At 33.3% G+C, this 20,529-nt stretch overlaps 2 protein-coding genes across 2 annotated transcripts; one reads left to right on the forward strand and one right to left on the reverse strand.

Moving 5' to 3' along the window:
- Window positions 1-5,282: 5,282 nt before the first annotated feature.
- LOC132285522 (aspartate aminotransferase, chloroplastic) lies at window positions 5,283-13,267 on the forward strand. Its single transcript, XM_059787711.1, has 12 exons — window positions 5,283-5,368; window positions 5,576-5,641; window positions 6,148-6,225; window positions 7,901-8,095; window positions 8,284-8,322; window positions 8,417-8,506; window positions 8,650-8,758; window positions 8,846-8,955; window positions 9,495-9,638; window positions 9,912-10,078; window positions 11,064-11,328; window positions 12,862-13,267. Exons 2-12 carry the CDS (start codon window positions 5,576-5,578, stop codon window positions 12,991-12,993), a joined length of 1,395 nt encoding a protein of 464 aa, XP_059643694.1. The 5' UTR covers window positions 5,283-5,368; the 3' UTR covers window positions 12,994-13,267.
- Window positions 13,268-13,778: 511 nt separating this feature from the next.
- Window positions 13,779-19,397, reverse strand: LOC132285523 (KRR1 small subunit processome component homolog). The gene is made up of 12 exons (XM_059787712.1): window positions 19,109-19,397; window positions 18,138-18,214; window positions 17,427-17,537; window positions 16,981-17,049; window positions 16,329-16,385; window positions 15,953-15,991; window positions 15,695-15,799; window positions 15,510-15,592; window positions 15,316-15,397; window positions 14,440-14,583; window positions 14,252-14,326; window positions 13,779-14,096 (listed from the first exon to the last, which is right to left on the reverse strand). The coding sequence occupies exons 1-12, from the start codon at window positions 19,302-19,304 to the stop codon at window positions 13,977-13,979; spliced, it is 1,158 nt and encodes a 385-aa protein (XP_059643695.1). The 5' UTR covers window positions 19,305-19,397; the 3' UTR covers window positions 13,779-13,976.
- Between the last annotated feature and the right edge of the window lie 1,132 nt (window positions 19,398-20,529).

Raw genomic sequence — 20,529 nt, forward strand, 5'->3', positions numbered from 1 at the left:
CGTGGCAATCATTAATTTCAATAGCTCTGCTGTTTTTTATTACATTTTGCACTTCACTTGTTCAGATTTGTGTTTGCTGTACTATACACTTTTACTTATCCGATCATGACAATCATCTTAGATTCTTGATTATGAGATCATTCTGGCTGTCATTTATACTCTTGGTTACATTTACTTCTCTTTGAACTATTTAGTATACCTGGCCATTGTTGTTAGTGTTTCTTCATAATCTTTACTCTGGTCTTTCTAAACATAAATTCATTATGATTTCCATTTTTGGTTTAAATGTTAGGAACTCATATGAATGTTGTTCATAATATTTTCTATATAATTGTTTTTGGAGTTTCTTGTAACATGTTGGAGTTAATAATCCCATCTGGCTGTTTTCTTGTTTCGTTTAACCGTTACTGTTATTCAAATTCTTTTCTATGATATGTGATACCCAATTATATCTCCTCTCAATTTGAAAAAATAAATTGAATTTACTTTTTTCTTTTCTTAATTAGTGAATTTCTTCCACTAAAAATGATTGATGATTGAGATTTTTATGGTGATTTAATCAGATATTTCTGTATTTAACTTCAAATGCATACAATATTTCGACACTTCATCCCTTTTGAGGTCCTGTTCACAAACTTGAATGAACTCAAACCTCCCTGAAAGTAGCTTTTGGTCATATCATTTATGTTTTTAAGTTTGTTTAAACATTGTTGATCAATTTGACTGTAGCGGAGCTTGCATTTTACAAACACCAAAATGGTATTCATCCATTGTGTTTTTCAAGAACACTGTAGCAAGTTGGGTACCGCAGAAAAAAATAATGTACAAACATAATCACAGTAGCACTATAGCCCACCACTCTCTCTGTCCCCAACCCCAAACTCACGAGCTCTACTGACTTGCCCTAGCTGTGATCTCCTCACGGCCAGCTGCAATCTCCTTCACGGGTGAGAAGCTCCCCCCCTTCCCCCTCTCTCCCCCCAGTGAGAGCTACTCCAGGCTCTCTCTCTCTCTCTCTCTCTCTCTACTCATTATACCATCACTCTCACTTATTGCAACAAACCACCACCATGACATCACTGTCTACCCACTCAGTCGCTATGTCATTCCTACCACTGTTATGCACACATCTTTTTTTCCATCAACTAGCGATGCTAACAATTTGGAATTAGAGAAAAAAGTAAGAACATTGTGTGTATTGCCCATTGTTCATTTTGTCTAATTTTGGAAGATGGGTTAATCATTTTCTTTGTTTTGGTGATGGTTTTTTAATCTTATCTTTTATTCATAGTCTTTGCTCTGGTCTTTATTGCTCATTTCGATTTTCGACTAATTTTAGAAGATTGGTTAATCATTTCCTTTGTTTTGGTGATTTGTTTTTAATCTTATTCTGTAGCTTTCATACAAATGTGGAGAAATGGGTTGTGTTTTGTTTGGCTTAATTTAGTGATGGTTCTGATTTTATTGTTTCATGGATTTTTTTTATTTTATCGCACTATTTATAAATTGGAATTAAGAAATGGGTTAGATTCATACTTGATTTGATTGTATGTATTGGGTAGATTTATGTAATTTCATAAAAGTTTTGTTTATAATTTGGAATTGAGAGAGAGGTTAGATTCTATACTTCAAAGAGCGATTGATTCAGTTTTCTAATGAGAGTGTTAAAAATATAGGCTTGACTTGTTATATTCAATTGTTTTGATTACCGCCCACCATCACTCCCCTGTCGTTATTTGGCTAATTTTGTAGTTATATGAACTGGGCTCTCATAATTCATATGGTGTAATGGTGATTGAATAAACAAATAGAATTAAATTGTAGCCTCAATTTCTTTTTATGGTTCATTTGTTGGTCTTATATACTCTGTTCTTTTTATTTTTCTTTGCTTTTTAATTTTATTTGGAAGGATAACTTTTTTCTGTAATTAGGTTGGTCATGTTTTTCTTCACTGTGATAAGGTTTGCTTTAGATCTTATATATCTAGTTTTAGGGTAAACTGTCCTCTTTTATCACTCAAATATATTACCGCGATTCATCTCCACCTCATTATTCTTATTTTGTGAACACAATTATATCATACCCTTGTAGTATGATGTTCTTACTTGTCCTCTTACTTCTAACCGTGGGAATCATTAATTTCAAAGTCTCTGCTCTGCTGATTTTGATTACATTTTGTACTTGTTCAGTTGTGTGAGTTCGATATATTGGACAATCATGACAGTCCTCTTAGATTCTTGATTATGAGACCTTTCTGGCTGTCGTTAAGCGTTCCTGGCCATTGTTATTAGTGCTCTTTTCCTAGTTTGTGCTCTGGTCTCTCTCAAACATAAGTGCATTATGATTTCCTTTTTGTTTTGAACATTTTGAACTTCTATGAATGTTCAAAATATTTTCCATATTATTATTTTTAGGGTTCCTCATAACATGTTATAAGGTTCTAATTCTGACTTACCGGTTTTTGTTTTGTTTTGTTTTTTTTTTTTTTTTGGTGTTTTAACAGTTACTGGTATTCAATTGCTTTCCGGATCATTTTATTCAGTATTCTTGTATCCAATAAGTGATACCTAATTATATCCCCTTCTATTTGAAAAAAGAAAAATAAATTTGCTGTTATCTTTTCTTAAAAGAAAAATTAATTAGTGATTTTATTCCATTGTAGGTGATGAGTGAGATTTTGATGGTGTACTTTCTGTATTTGCCTTAGAAGACGTGCAAAATTTCTACCCTTCATTCCCTTTATTGGCTTTTTCACAAACCGGAATAAGCACAAAAAAAAAAAAACTCAGCCGTATTGGCTTTTTCCCTTTTTGGCAATATTGTTTATGTTTTAAGTTTGGTGGGGTTTGCATTTTGTAGATACCAGTTTTGGGGGAAAAACTTAATTGCGAATACTGCTTATTTATGTGACATGGAACAATTGGTTGATGGCACAAATAAGTGGCGTAGAATTGGTTAATGCCACATATAACAAAGTATTAAAGGTGTAGGGAAGTTTTTTTTCCAGTTTTGGGGGTGATTGTGTGAGTTGTTTAATTTGATTTCTATGTTAATTAATGAGTAATTATGTATCTGTTTCTTTGTTTAATTAAGATTGTGTTTTGAGGTTTATATTTATAAATTTCATGAAAACTCGTGGGATGGGTTCAAGAGAAAGAAATTGTTTTGTAAATGGCGTGACTTCCAACTCTGCAGGTCATTTTAATATCTCAATTCCTGTCTTGATGGCCTTTGTTTCTTTTCTCCTGATAACTGCTCAACTAGGATTTGATACGAAGGACTTGAATTAGGATTTTAAGATTAGGGTATGTTTCAAGTGTTTTCACTCACATATGTAATCTCTCTCATTTGAGATTGTATAAACCAGAGTGCTATATTGTCCTTGTCAACACATGCTCGTGTGCAATATTTAGGTTGCAATTTTGAGGTGTTGTCTGAGGTTGAGGTTGGAATTACTGGTTTTTTTTGCTCTTATCATCTTCTTTACAATGGATGATTGTAATACCAACCCATGATATTGACGTAATGTGATTATTGCTTCTCAGCACATTTTGTGGTCAAATGAGAACCTGAGAAAAACATTCTGTCTATGGTGACCTAACTCAAACTCGGCAGGGTTGACCGGTGAGGTTGAAGATCACCTCATATTCATATGCGATTCTTGTCCTTGGAAAATATTTAGGTGTTTATTATTACTGAATCTTCAATACAAATTTTATTTTAATACATTATTAGTGTGGAATGAATGGTGTGGGATGACTAGAACTTTAAGATCAGAAACTAGTGTTATGTGTTTTTTTTTTTTTTTTTTAATTCACAATTTATTAAAATTATAAATATTTGTATTTTATTATTTATTTTTAACTCTAAACATACATAAGAAACAAAAATTAATCCATAATCAATCTTTTCTAAATCACTACAAATTTTTATTTCATGTTTTGAATTTTTTTTGAGATTTTTGGAGTGAGGTATCTCATTAGTCATAAGCAATGAACTTATGAACTAATATAAGGATATAATTGGAGCAAAAATTGTGATATTACACGAATGCTATTCTTATCTTTTATAACAGTAAAACCTACTTTATATATATATATAATTTTACAACCAGGACTCATTATTTGTTGCAGTGATAAATGCATAGCGTAAATTTGTTAAGTTCTATTCTTCCCAATTCCCTAGTCAGGCTGGAATAAAAAGATTTCTATTTATGATCCGACTTTTTACTATCAAAATATTAAGTCTCATGATATAGCGTACGAAAATAACATGATGATGTTAACACACTCGCATGAAATAATAAAATTTTTTATTTTTTATTTTTTATTTTTTAAATCTAAATATCATATTTCATTAATCCCACACATTTTTTATGAAATAAAAACATAACTAAAAACATAACAATAATACAATACGTAGTATATCTCTACACAATTTCTAATACTAAAAAAATGCAATTTTTATTCTTAAAGTAAGGAGGACACACAACTAACAAACTCACAGACCCCACAGTTTACGAACCTGCTCAACCTAAAGGTCAATTAGATCAAAAACACATATAAATAATTTTTTTCAAACGGGTTAGCCCATTTCAAAAAACGGGTCAAAATATAGATAAACCATCAAAAATATGGATCAACGGATCAGATTGATTCGGATTAAATGGAAAATAAAAACTAATCCAATGACAACGAATATATAAAATTTGAAACTAATTCAATTCAATAGGAGCCTTAAATCAATTTGATCAGATCCTTAAAATATCATATTGGATCAAATTAATTTGACAAATTTCAATGTAGTGTTTTTTTTTTCAGCCCAATTTGATATTGAGATTAAATAATACATTAAACTAAATGATTAAGTATTTATCATTGTCAATCTTTCAAGGAGTAGTTTCAATAGTCTTCAGAGATTAATTAAAATTCAAGAAGATGGTAAGACCCATGTAACTATTTATAAGGTTAAAAAGAGATATATGTATACTCCATATATATTATAAGTAATGAATTAGATAAGACTAAATTAGATTTTTCTAAATTTAAATACGTGAATCGATTTAACCCCTACCAATTAATCGTCATTAAACTAATGAACTAAAAAAATTGAAAAAATTAATTTAAATAGTACACATTATTTAAATCGAATAGTAAATGAACACCCTAAACGGACCCGGTAAAAATAATACCCAACAAAGATCCGAACCAACAAAGCCGGATCAATCATGTTACATATGCCCAAAGTGGACTAAAGAACAAGTATATAAAGTCAGGTGCTTTAATGATTTTCTCGCCCACTTCTGCTTTCCCTCTTCGATTTTTCCACACTCTCTCTCCTCGCTGCCCATACTGAAGGCTACAAAGAGGTACTACTTTATCTCTCTATACACCTCTGATTCAGTCTCTGATATATATATATATATATATATATATGTTCATTTATGTAATTTGATATTAATTATTGTTTTTCAATTTCAAGTTCAGATCAAGTTAATTGTTTCTTCATCTTTCAATTTCACTCGCTCACTCACATTTTGAATCGATCTTATCATTTTGATCTCTGTCTAATTCAGATGGCTTCGACGATGCTCTCTCTCGCCTCTCCTTCAGCTTCGTTATCGTTGCCAGATAATTGCAAGGTATCTTCGAACTTTATATCATTTTAATTTTTTTGTTTTTGATTTCATTTTTCATCTGTTTGGATGCTGAGAAAACGAGGGAATTAAAAACAAGTTGTTACATTTATGCTTTTTTTCATTCTTTAGTTTAATCAAAAGGATCAAATTCTTGATTCAACTTCTCATCATTTCAAAATATCTCCATTTCTAATGTATATATTTTAAATTTATTTTCCTGTGTTTGGCTGCTGTGAAAACCGAGGAAAAGAAAACAAAGCGTTGATTTGGCCTATTATCTTGCTTTAGTTTACAGAACAATCAATGCATTAACTGAATTGAAGCTAATCCAATACCAATCTGTATAGTATATAGTTGTATTAGCTTCAGTTTTGTGGAGGTTTTTTTGTCTTCTTCAGTACAAATATTGTAATATAGTATTCAAAGTGTTGATTTCTTTTCTTTCCTCCAATAGTAAATAGAAAATTATGGTGTAATTTAAATCATAATACTTAACTGTACTTGAACAGACAAAATTGAAGCTTGGCAGCTCTGATCATGTTACTCTTTTGGGGAAGGACAAAAGAAATCCCTTTATGAAGAAGAAGGTAACTATCATGGGTTATCTCTGGCTACGTTTGTGTAGATTTATAAACTTCTAACTTTAATTACATTGTTTGAACTCTTTTTTCAGTGGTTATGCCAATTCAAGCTTGCTAAATTGTTTTATGTTGTTGTAGTCAATACAAGAGTTATTGCACTCCAACTCAAATTATGTTTATTTAATGACTATGGGTTGAATCTAATTTTTTCCTTCCATGGTCACTTAATTTGCTTTGTTATACATATTTTTTTGAGTGTTCTCTAGTTTTCTTGACTATTATCATCTGCATCTGTGGTTCACCATTCACCAAATTTATAATTCTCTTTCACCATTTAGTTTTACTTTCTACTCATATACTCATATTATGCACAAAGTTGGTCTAATAAAAGGCCATTTTGGTCCCTCCTTCGTGGGTTCTGGTAGGGGGGTCCAGGGAGGTCTAGAGAAAGACCTAACCTGTGGCATTATTTGCGCAAAGTGGCTGCTCTAGTCTAACCCACGTCCTCATGCTTGTTAGCTCAATTTATTTTTTACTATTGAACCTACCAAATGTCCTTTTGAATTTTGTGTAATAGCACTTGGTCAACAAGTGGATTGTTCTACCACTAAGACTGTTATTTTCCTAGATTCTGCAAAATTTTGGTTAATTGTTTGGTTATCAATAGATGGCTTCTTTTCTTCTTTAGGTGTATAGGCCTATGGCACTGGGTTATTAGGAGCAAAAGCAGACATTTGACATTGCTTGTCCATTGGAGGGTGTTTCAAAAATGGGTGGCCGGTCATGTTCATGGAATCTGGCCTGCTGACTGTTATTTTTTTCTTTCTCGTTTCCTTGATCATTCAGGAAATTATTTGGTCGAACACATTTTATAAAAACCTAATATTAAGTTACTATAAGTTCATCATGGTAGTTCATCAAATCTCATTTTTGACCTTAAAAGTTTTTCATATATTCAGATTTACTTTCTTAGTTTCCTGGTTCGTCATTAATGCTGCCACTCCACTCCTCACTTATGCCCGATCTCAAACAAAAATATAACTATTCAAATAAAACATTTAATGATAAATTGATAATGCACAATCCACAGGGTTATCATTCAATAATCAAAGTGCACATACATCTGACATAATTCATGACCCCTAATAATCTTCAAATACACAACTCAACAGTCTTTTTCCAATTACTTGCAGTCGGCCACGTGAATCCTATTTTTCCATCCACTCTAACCTAACTACCTTCAAATATGAATAATGTAGAAACCAGTAGGAAATTTGCCAAATAAGAAACTCGTGCAGTGACTGCTGACCACATTAAAAGTCCAAAACTTATTATTTGTGGTGAAATTATATTTCATTTCAACACTAAGTGCAAAACTTATTACTTGTTGCTGAGAGAAGCTTTCAAGTTCCAATTGTACACTTCCACAAGGTTCTCTCTGGTTGCACCGTAGCAATTCTAACTTACTAAATTGAACCCATATGGGCCTAGAATGTCTGTTTTATCTTAAAGGTTTTCCCATTAATTTCTTCTAACATTGCCAATTGCAATTGCTTCTTAGTTCATATGAAGACTCAAGTTGGGTTTCTAGCCTAAGATACAATCAAACCTAACCATCTTGGGTTGGTATGGTTTAATTCTCATGTATATCAAACCTGAATTTAGCTATTCTATTCTGCAGTCACATGGTAGGATAAATATGGCTGTTGCTGTTAATGTTTCTCGTTTTGAGGGTATAACAATGGCTCCTCCTGATCCCATTCTGGGAGTCTCTGAAGCATTTAAAGCAGACACACATGAGATGAAGCTCAACCTTGGAGTCGGGGCCTACCGAACAGAAGAACTTCAACCTTATGTTCTTAATGTTGTTAAGAAGGTCAGTTTTTTCCCCCTCAATCAGTTGATAATCAATTTGTGATGGTTATCGTACCTTCTAAATGTATTCTTTATGTGAATTAGAACTGTAAAGGTGGATCTTTTAGTTTTACTTCTTACTAGTAGACAGAATGATCTTTTGACAACCAAAGAAGTTACTAATTCTCATATGAAATTTTCATCTTGTAGGCAGAGAATCTTATGCTAGAGAGGGGCGAAAACAAAGAGGTATCTCTTAGAAATCGTATAAATAAGTTGACGACCCTGGACTTTTTGTTTTCTTTTAGATTTCTTACCAACTTTTTAAAATTACAATCTGCAGTATCTTCCAATTGAAGGTCTGGCTGCATTCAACAAAGCGACTGCAGAGTTATTATTTGGAGCAGACAACCCTGTACTTCAACAACAAAGGGTATGTGAAATTTACGATTTATGCATTTTATAAAAAAGAAGATCGTCTGTTTTTTCTGTGATCCAGCCTAAGGACTTATGGTATCCAACTTATAATCTTTTCTTTTTCTTTTTTCTTTTTTCTTTTTTTTTTCATTTCTTCAGGTTGCCACTGTTCAAGGTCTTTCAGGAACTGGTTCTCTTCGACTTGCTGCTGCACTTATAGAACGGTATTTTCCTGGGGCAAAAGTTCTGATATCATCTCCTACTTGGGGTGAGTGTTGTCACACACTTGAACTTATTTGAAAGATTTGTCTAAAGCGGACTGATAATAAAATAAAATTAAAAATAAACTTTGCAGGTAACCACAAAAATATTTTCAATGATGCTGGAGTTCCTTGGTCTGAATACCGCTACTATGATCCAAAGACAGTTGGTTTGGATTTTGATGGGATGATATCAGACATAAAGGTAATGTGGACATTACATTTTTTTTCTTTCAACCGGCATTTTAATCGTGAATATTGCCATTGATTTGTTTTTATCATGTCACAAGAATATTCTTGCATGAATTTCTGTAATTACTACATACCTTCAAATACTTTTAAGTGAGAGAGGAAGCCCCTTAAAGTCTTCAATATTTCTATCTTGTTGATGTTTTATTAATATCAATTTATGATTTGTTTCACCTTTTTGGTTCTGTTAATATTGCTTTCGTCCCTCTTATTACTTCTACATTTTTTATTACTTCTCACTATGTTTTCAATTAATGAATTAGCATCTTTCTTCGTTTCTGCAGTTTGTTTGAAGAAAAGGGGGAAAGATAGAGAGAGAGAAGCTTTCTTCGTTTCTTAATATTATTCATGCTTCTAAAATATAAACTCTATAAGTTCCTCACGTATTGAAGTGTTTGATAAAAACTCTCATCAAATTTTTTTTTTTTTTTTTATTTGCCTGTTTATCTAGCCAATAAACTTCACCCTTGAATGATTGAATATTTTTGTTTCCAGGCAGCCCCTGAAGGATCTTTTGTCTTGCTTCATGGCTGTGCTCACAATCCAACTGGCATTGATCCAACTCCAGAACAATGGGAAAAGATTGCTGATGTCATTCTAGAGAAGAACCACATTCCATTTTTCGACGTTGCATACCAGGTAATGCAGCATCCTTTAATGCAACCCTTTTTGCTTGATATAAAGCTTTTAAATTTCTGTTCCTGCATTGATTTTAGTCCTTTAAAATGAAACACAGTTTATTTTTATATTTGGATTACATTTACTTGATTGATTTTCATATATATGTATATATATATACATACATACATACATATTCAATGTCAATGTTAAAATTGTAGCATAATGTTAAAAATTCTGTTGAAATATAATGTCTGGAATAAATTTGTACCTAAACCCGGAATCACACTATAGGGATTTGCAAGTGGAAGCCTTGATGCAGATGCATCATCTGTGAGGTTGTTTGCTGCACGTGGTATGGAGCTTTTGGTTGCACAGTCATACAGTAAAAATCTGGGTCTTTATGCAGAAAGGATTGGAGCAATGAATGTACTCTGCTCTTCAGCTGATGCGGCAACAAGGTACAGAAACCAAGTATTTTTCAATTGTCATCTGATTAGCACTTTACCTATATTCTACAGCATGCTATAACGCTATGATATTAATGATCTATATAATGTACGCCAAGTATACATTTTGAAGCAAGTTACAGGTAACGCCCTAAGTAAAATAATTTACAAGTGGCTATGAAGTGCTACAACTTACAATAAACACCCCCCCCCCCCCCAAAAAAAAAAAAAAAAAAACAAAAAACTATTTTTGTAAAGAATGGATACTTTGCTTTTGTGACTGTACAAAATTTGAATATTTTGGTATTGTTTTGACTATTTCTTGTTATGTTCAGATAAAAACAATTTTGTTTGCGTGGAATGTATGATTTCAGTTTTCCATCTATAACTCGCGTTGGTTCACCAGAAAATGGTAATGTTTTGGTCATTCCGATGGAGACAATCAAAGAAAGTGATCCTTCTGATTTTAGTAATATTGTTCCATATAGGAAACAGCGCCATAGCTTTTTCATGTTATAATATGTCATTTTATTCGTTTGTGGTCTCATTTTGGTTAATCACCTGTCTCTGTTGGACACAAGCTGGTTTACCACTTGTTGCCAGTATCCTTGTTATCAGATGTCTTAGATTTTGGTTAACTACTTTATTTTGAAATAAATGTCGCATTATTGATAAAATTATTGCCCATAAAGAACGATTATAGCAATGATGCATTTTCTCATTCCACATCTGAAGTTGATGTAAGCAAAACAATTCTTCTTAAGTTTGAACATCTGGTTACATTGATAAGCTTTTGACGTGCTAATTGTTGATGGGAATATTTGAACTACTTGTATTTTGCCATTATTAGTTCCTCATACTGATTTAACAAAGAATAATCTCTAATATTGTCACCTGGCTGCAACGTCTGTTCCTCTGCTTGTATGAGCTTCTTCTCAGTTGATTTTAAAGGAGCAGCACATCTTTTTTGCTAATTCACATGTTCTCTTACTTGTAGGGTAAAGAGCCAACTGAAAAGGCTTGCTCGACCAATGTACTCAAATCCTCCCATTCATGGGGCTAAGATTGTTGCCAATGTTGTAGGGAATCCAGTTCTCTTCAATGAATGGAAAGATGAGATGGAATTAATGGCTGGAAGGATAAAGAGTGTGAGACAGAAACTATTCGACTGTCTTACTGCAAAGGACAAGAGTGGGAAGGATTGGTCGTTTATCCTCAAGCAAATCGGCATGTTCTCTTTTACAGGCCTGAATAAATCTCAGGTAAAGTACCTTTTGTATTAAACAGTCAATGCTATTGAACTTCAAAAAAAAAAAAATGTACCTTTTGTATTTCTTACACCAGCTTTTTACTACTATGCTTAAACATGACTTTTGAGTGGTAACCTTTGCTATAGGCTTTTGCTCTTTTTTTATTATTATCATGATTTTCAGAAGTTCTAAAATATATCCTACGTCTTCCTTGTTTTCAAGTATTCTCTACCTCTGATTTAGAATTTTGTACTTCAATGAATCAGAAATATTTTAGGGAAAAAAAAAAAACTGAATTCCTACAAGGAGATCTGATAAAAAATAATAGGCAACCACACAAAAACACAAAAATTAACGTGGTTTGATAATTTTGCCTACATCTGTAGACGAGAAGAGAGTGTACTATAAATCTCGTAAAAAAAGACTGAGTAGAGATTATCCAGCACCCCAGTACCCATCTCGTAGCGTATTCCATAAGCCCTTCTCGGTGTACCCATCCACGAGCCACTCAAGCATCATTTTTCCCTGCTTGCTGTTGGTGTTTTTCCAACTCTACCATGTCCACATCTCTGCAGGGTGTGTGAGATGAAACCAGGGAGTCATCACAGAGGCAACTCATTCACATGTCTCTTGAGTTCATAAGTCTCAATGCATAATCTAGGTATAGAGATCCAATCACAAATAATAGAACATTAAACAAAAATACAAGCTAGAGATCCAATCACAAATAATAGAACATTAAACAAATATAATTCTGCAAACCCATGGACATCCAAGGATGGAAATTGACAATTTCATTACAAATCCCGTAGAAAATAACTATGGTAGAGAATGCTGTTCTCAGTGTACTCATACATGATTCACTAAAGCACCACCATGCTTTCTTGCACGTCATTGGTGTTAGTGAGGTGAAGCCAGGAAGTCCTCACAGATTCAACTCTCACAGGACTACATATCTCACTCTCACTAGTTTCAACCCATAGTGTAGGTATCTATTTATGGAGTCTTAACCCCAAGTCCTTGTAAAACAAGATTACAATTTATTAGAGCTTAAGAATTTCCGTCAAAATTTTTACGAAACAAAATACATCTCTAGAATAGAAATATAGAATCAGGAATTTGATACATAATGCCCAACAAAATTGTCTCAGATATCTTTTACATGGTGAATACATTGAGAATAAGAACGCATTTATTTGTTTATTGTATGAAATGCTACCGCTTAATTAATTTCCCTTTGCTAGATTCATTTTTGGATTTTTTTGTTTTTGTTTTCCCAATTTCTCTTCAGACTTCTGCTTATGTTTGTTTTTACAGCTAGCTCCCCCATTTTTTCACAAAATTCTCCTGAACTCTGACCAAAAAATTTCTGCATACCGAAATCATAACTTGGTCTGTACATACAATCTAAAATTAGTTGCTATCTCGAAATAAGAACTATAATTTGGTGGCAGAACATGTTAAATCATTGCATTGCAACAGTACGAAGTGCAGTTTTATAGAGTTCAACATCCTAATACTTTTTCTCCCGTGTTCCTCCATTAGAGCGACAATATGACAAATAAGTGGCACGTGTACATGACCAAGGATGGAAGAATATCGTTGGCAGGATTATCTGCAGCCAAATGTGAATATCTCGCGGATGCCATCATCGACTCATTCCACAATGTCAGTTGAAAGAAATAGATGGATGAGATTCTTAACGAGACTCAGGTCGCCAAGTATTTTGGTGAGTTAATTTGCTCAATAGTTCAGCCTTCATTTACTGAATACAGTTTTGTTGAAACTTAGAATAATGTACTTTGTTAGAAATTTTCACCATTTGAATTTAATAATATGAGGCAATCTTTTACAAATTACTTTTTTCCTGGGAAGTGGATGTTATGTAAGAACTTGAAACTTACAATACCGAAATTTCGTAATATTTTACAGTTACCTTTTTTCTTGAAAAGTGGATGTTATGTCTTTACATAGTTCTTACTTTGGTTATCTATATTCTCCTGAATCTAGGATTTGGTTCACTAGATTCACTAGGCTTGAGTTCAAAATCCAAGTGCCCTCGGAGAGAAACTGAAAACCTTCGGAAGGGCAAACAAGGAATAAGATAATCATTTTTGTCACTTGCACATGCAATGACACTTAATCTGTTCTTTTTGCAAAATCATAAACTACCATTACCAAATGCTTGATTGATGCGAAATTTTTTTTTATTTTGGGAATAGTTTGTAAAACCTAATGAGCAGTGAGAGGAAATGAATAAACAAAAAAAAAAAAAAAAATTGTAAAACCTTATAATTACAAAGGTTTGTCCAACTGGCACAGTTCATTAGCCTCCTCCATTCAACATGTTCTTGATAAATGTGGACTTTTATAAAAATTTACATGTGAACGTTCCAAGCTTTCCGGCCACCTTATTTATTTATAAAGGAAAATAAATAAATGCATGACCAAGAACAAATGAATGAAGCAAATGCATTCTTTTTATCTTTTCAAGTGCTAGAATTAATTGCCAAGAGTTGCACACAACAAAAATTCTAATTACTCCATCTGTAAGTTAAAAGTATTCAAAAATAAAAAATAAAAGCGGATCAACTTTAGAAAGATCCTATTAGCCTACTAAGAAAATAACATTGAAACCCTACTTTCTCATGCCATGTCACTTAAAGTAGCCCGTCAACCCTGGATTTCTTTTTTGAAGGTGATTCTCGAGAACCGGCAATATATGTTTCAGCATCGATATTCTCACCAGATTTTTGTATGCTCAACTTCTTTGCCTTTTCCTGCCAACACCAAAGTACCAATATATGGATGTTTCATCAACATGCTCAAGATTTCAGTGACATTAGGATGAAAATATATATATATTCTAGTACTTTTAATATAAGTATTTTCTCTTTTCCCTTGGTGAAAGCTATCTTCAGGAAAACAAAATTACCTTTACAGACGTGGCCATGGCAGCTACGTAATTCTTGCCGTTGTCAGATACACCGGAATCCCGGCTTACAGGTTCCTGTGACAGACAAGCAAAAGTGAATGAGAATTTCCCGGAATGACAAAAATAAGAATATTTAAATATAAACAAAAATGGAAGCAAAATGCATAGCATGCGTCTCGGAAGCAAACCTTAGGAGGAACAAATGCTTCTTCCCTCTTTCTTTTGTTTTCAGCTGCTTTCTCTGCCTGTTTCTGCTGCTTTTCTTGCCACTTCTTTGCTTGCTTCTTTTTGTCACTTAAGAAGTATTCGCCACTTTCCAGTTCTAGGTCAATCTGAAGATATTTCAAAACAATGCTTGTTTAATTATAAATTATGATTGAATAAACTCAAGCAGATATAGCAACTCAGACTCAGAGAAAATCTTCCATCAAAATTGTTTTACCCTAAGAACCAGGGTTAAAGGAACATGAAGAAACAAAATTAAATCATAAAAGCAAATACAGCAAAAGAAAAAGGGCCCTCACATGTTGGGGGTTGGGGGGTGTCAAATAAAAGAAAGGGAAAACCAGTTAGCAGACTAGAGGTTTTCCTTCTGGTGCCTTGGCATTAATTTTTTCAAGTCATTCCACATCAAGAGTAGACAAAACAATATATTGAGATGCCCAAGTGTCATCCCCGGAGTCCTTTTATTGGTGGTACCATCACTTGAGCGAATACAACTATACAACAGATCCTAAAGTATAGTTAATCTAATCAAAAAGTTAAATATACAATGACCTGTCTAATTTTGAGTTTCACAAATAGGTCGATATAACCAAGTCAATAACTGCCTGATTTGCTAGATCTTTCTGAGTTCGAACTAACAAACTCATAACAAATGAAACATTAGGCTCGCAATTAATTTGTTGTATTTTTCACGCTTAACTAACAAACAAACTCAGACGAGTCAAAATATTCAGCCCACTCAGGAAAATGGTAAGTAATAAGAAAATCACACCAAAATGAGTAATACCTGATGAGTAAATAGTTTATAGCTTCCAAACTGTAAAAAAAATTCAGCTCACCTTACTAGGTTGCTGTGGAGGAGGGAAGGGTGTATATCGTTTCTTCTCTTTACTCTTAACTTTCTTTTGCTTGACATTTTTCCTGAAAATTTGTCACATCACCAAAATATTTAGAAGCTATAGCAGATGAGCAGAACAGATATCGAAAATGACTTATATTTGCACATATATATATATGGCAGTAGATGTCATACTTCTTAAACTGAGGAAGAAACCTATCCCAGTTCTCGTTTGCAAGTGCTGGATTTTTGGCAAGTTGTCTCTTGAGCAAGAGGATCTATTACCCCGGGGGAGGTAAAGAAACATCAGAGATCTGAAACTTATAATAAATAATAATAACAGTAATTAGAAAAGTACCACAGAAACCCAGCCAACTCACCTTGACGCTGAATACAGGATGCATTTTATTCAGTATGCAGTCCTCCACAATCCTCCTCACCTGTTTTAAACCTTTGAACGAACCCATAGCAGCAACTGTGTTTCCCTACTCATTTACAAGCAGAATGTGTTCATTTCTTGACTATCCACATTATAAAAGAACATAATTGTAAATTGATTGGCAAAAACATAATTGATATCAAATTGAAATTTCATTAAATCATTCAACATGGGGGGAATAACAATCACAGTAATATACCTGAACAAGGATATAGCAACCGGTCAAAATCTCCAGTGCCTGCATCGGAATAAGATCGTCAGTGATACAAATCAGAGGGTAGTAACCATAGTATATCATGTAAGGGTTTCAACCCACAAATAATTTACATATAGCGATCAACATGACAATTTTTTTTTGTTTTTCTTTTTTTGGGATTTGGAGGGGGAAGTGATTTGTTGAGCATCATACAATGTTATTTGTCAGTGAAGCAAATCAGATATACTGGGATATAGTAGTAGTACATCATGTTTGTTAACCATAAGTATATCTTGTTTTCTTTCTTTATGTTTTTTTCTTTTTTGGGGGTTTTGGAGAGGGGAGTGATTCGTTGAGCATCATATCCAAGAGCACACACCTTCAAAGTGGCAGAATTGGCGCCCACAAGTTGTTGTCTTCGTTTGACAAAACGTTCCTGCAAACAACAATAGAAATTGAGAAGAAGATTCAAAATCTTGAAGATATCATCACTTATTAGTTATTACTTCAAGTCATGCGTACTACTTCAGCATCAAACAATGTCAACCATGTTCCTTTTATCCTTTTATCTTTTATGTGCATAATTTCATTCTTTTTTCCCATTCATTTTTCTTCATTCCAATTCTTCTCATAATAAGTGTGATGGAAATGCATTATGTTCCAATCGGCCTGGATCTCTAGAAGTATAACCATAAAAAAAAATTCTGACAACTTTGCATATATAATTTCTGCAAGTTGTTCTGGACCTGCCGAAAAGCAGTTGTTTTGCTAGTGAAACTGAAAACTTTTGCATAAAACCAAGCTTTTAAGGGAGGGAATATGATGCAAAAAGACAAAATGATACTAAACAAGAACTCAAATAAACAAACTGCTTGCATTTTTCTTTCTTCTCTCTTTAATAAGATAACCAAACAAACTACTTTTGCCCATCAAACTTCATTAGTACTAACTTGAAATTAACTATTCTTCTCTGTTTTTCACAAATATTACTAAAAATATAATACATTTAAATTGATTCAAGTAATACACACCTTATTGCGGACCAAATTGCCAACCTTGATGATATCACATTGCATTTCATCATTCAATATCTTGACTGCCTGAGACAACAAACGTAGTAAGAATATCTTAGGTAAAAGATAAAAGGACTTCCTGAATAAGAATCTGTCATTAAAGAAAACTTTGATTCTTATATAGCATTCCAATTATAGAAATGTTAAAACACAATGAAGGTAGCCATAAGTTATATGTATTATGCACAGATATTTGACGGGTGACCATTAAATTATTCAAACATGCAGAAAAATGGTCAGAAATCCAATGACAATCATTATAATATATATTTTTTCATCATTTATTCACTTTAGACCCTATTTAAAGGGATAAAAAAAATATCTTCCAGCAACTATTTTACATGTGCAAAAAACACACCTAAGATAATAAAACAAAAGAAAAAAACATGAAATCAGAGTTGTACCTGGGGTGCAGGGACACTTCTCGACAGAAGTTTAATGAGATCCCTAGCTTTCATTATAACATACGGATCCCTTGTCTTTCTGGTTGTTGAAACAGTCATGGATCCCTCAACCTGACCAATAGTAGAGGATAAATTGAATCTTTTGAACACCAAAGATACTAACAGAAAAAACTGATCAAATAAAATTTTCCAATCTCAATAGATCCCAATAATAGGTCTTCTCATCTTTTGTTCTGACTAGCTCTTGTTGTATTAATGAAGATATGGCAAGGCAATGAGAAGGCGGAATTTACATGGGAAAAAGAGTAAGGGATAAACAAGTGATAAATGCTAATGGCTAGAAAACTAATAACTTATAACAATATATATAGAGAGATATTGGTGACAAATTTAATAACTTAGAACTATATATATACATATTGGTCTGTACAGGAAACTAGTCTATATGGATATAAAAATATGAATATCTGATATTTTACCTATATATGATTGCAGACTATCAAAAAATGACTATGCATGAGTTTGTGCGATTTTTGTAACTTATGGAGTCCTTCATCCATCAGATTATTTCACATATTAAAAAAAATAAAAAATTTAAAAATTTTGAAATTGTCGTATCTATATTGATGTTTACAATCTCCACTCTAAAAGTCTGAGTTCAAAAAAAATAAAATTATATATGTATATATATATAAAAAAAAGAGCAATTACCAAATTCAGCTCACAAGAAATTCCATGCTCTTTCAATGCACTTTTCACAATAGGCCAAGCTTCTTGCAAGTATTTTTCTGCAAAGAACAAATACAAAAGCTCAAGATATGAAAGCGCAATGAAGTTTCAAAAGGCATTTCTAGTACCTATTTGAATGTCTGACTGTAAGACAAACATAAAATCACACACACACACAAAGAAAAAGGAAAAGAAAAATAAAAGAAAAGTCATGGAATCAATTGACTGCTCAACCAAAGGCGTTTTAAGAAGAAAAGTGGCAATTGAACCACCAACTGTTAACTTGAGCAATATCTTTGGACACCCTGAAAGGGGAATGTGGACGCTCCTAGTCTTGGTTGCGACGTTTGCGCGAAGAAAACACCAAGTAAATTCTTAAAACTTTAAGTTAAACCTATGACAAAGCAAACTAGCTCATCACTTCTAGTGTAAACAAGCACAATTTTACTAATCACCCTTCTCCCCATTTAAGTAGTATTACATACACAATATTTGAGACCACATCGATTATGTTCCTGCCAAGGGACATAGACAGTTTGAGCAAGCTTAAATACGTGTCAAAACACAGGCCTTATGAATGCCAACCAGGCCTGCTTTATACAGTACTAGATAGTCTCCAAAATTTTCACACACACATACATATATATTATATATATAAGTTCGGAAACAAGGCTGACACAAAAAGGTATTTTCATGGAAAAGACCACATATAATATGAAAGAAGAGTACAACCAAAAGAGAAGCATAACAGAATTATGTTCACTCCAAATCTAATATAAACATCACACCTTGAAAACACTTCCAATTCTTATTATCAATCGAAGGACACTAAAAACTGAATTTGGATGGTCGTAATTCAGTATTGTTCATATGAAATAACAATTCCTACATAATAATTGCTTGTAATAGTATTAAACTATCATACAAAGGCGATTGAATTAGGGTTTTGATACCTCTGTATTGGGGGAACAGAGTAGAGAAGGAGCTGACTTCGAGCATGCCTCCGTCGTTCCATGAAGGGTCGAACTTGTCGATCTTCCAGTGGTCGATGTTGGGGTCATCGTCCCACGGCTTTGGCTTGTCATGCTTTCCCTTGTGCTTCGTCCTCGTCGCCTGTTGCTCAGTCTCGCCATTGTCGTTGTCCATCATCACCGCGTTCGAAATGAAAACTAAACCCTAGAATTCAGAGTCACCGAACCCTAGAATCCAAGGTAGGACTGGATGTGTGTGTACATATATATATATATATATATGTACTTATAGTATACTGAAGAGAGAAGCTGGATTGTATGGACCTACCGGGTTGGGCCATGGTCATATGAGCCCAAGTAAAATCTGCATGAACGTATGGACACCCACGGTTGGAAATTTTGAGCCAAAGTCCATTGGGTTTGACCACAAAATTTCACACGGGAGATTAACGGATTTGAGTTACTTTATCATATTCTTGTCAACTCATTTAGGGAGTAATTAATTTTTTTGTGTTAGTGTTTTAGAGTTCAACCTATTTAATTTAGACTTGTTTAATTAATCGTTTCGTATCAGGTCAACTCGATTAATAACCTGTTTTAATTGAGGTCAGCCCAATTAACCCATAACTTGTTTTTATTTATTTACAATGTACTACATTTTATTATTTCAATAGAACCGTAAGGATATTATATTTAGTCTTTCTTTCGTAATAATATTGTCTCAATTATTCTCATTTTCATGAATTTAATCATCCATTACCTCAAATTTTCATTATATTTGCATGTTATACTTTAATTAATAATCGAGCTATATGAATCATTTAATTTAGACGGATTAAATAGGTTTTAAGTATCAGCAAACCTGGTTGTTTGGTTCAACAAGATGGGTTAGTCTGGATTCAACTCATGTAAGACTGCAAATGAATCAACTGAGTCATTTGGCAGAAGATGTCTTGTCTACGAGCATCTCCAATGCACTTTTATTTGGGCAGCTAAACTCAAAATTTGAGAGAGGTGTAAAAAGTGGGCTCTCCAATAGGCTTTCATTTGGGCTCTCAAATTTTGAGAATGCCAATTTTTTTCTCAAATATAGGAGTTGCCGATGTTTTTGGCATGCCTTCTCTCTCTCTGTACGATGTCGTTTGGAACGGCTTTATCTCTGTGCATTTCCTGTCCCCTCTTCCGGTTGTGTCAAAATCTGACTTCAATCTCTCTCTCTCTCTATATATATATATGTATGTTTGTATATCTAACTCTCAATACAAAATCTGACTTCAATCTCTTTCTCTCAATTCAATGATTCCAATTTCTCCATGGTCGAAGTTGGCATTTACAGATCCGGCTTGAGAGTTAGCAGTTGCAGAGAGAGAGAGGAGGGCAAACTTGAAAGTTGAGAGCCAGCG

The sequence above is a fragment of the Cornus florida genome, unplaced genomic scaffold (genome assembly GCF_030987335.1).
Source record: "Cornus florida cultivar Cherokee Brave unplaced genomic scaffold, ASM3098733v1 CherokeeBrave_3.0.0_Hap2_Chr11, whole genome shotgun sequence".
NCBI classification, from domain to species: domain Eukaryota; kingdom Viridiplantae; phylum Streptophyta; class Magnoliopsida; order Cornales; family Cornaceae; genus Cornus; species Cornus florida.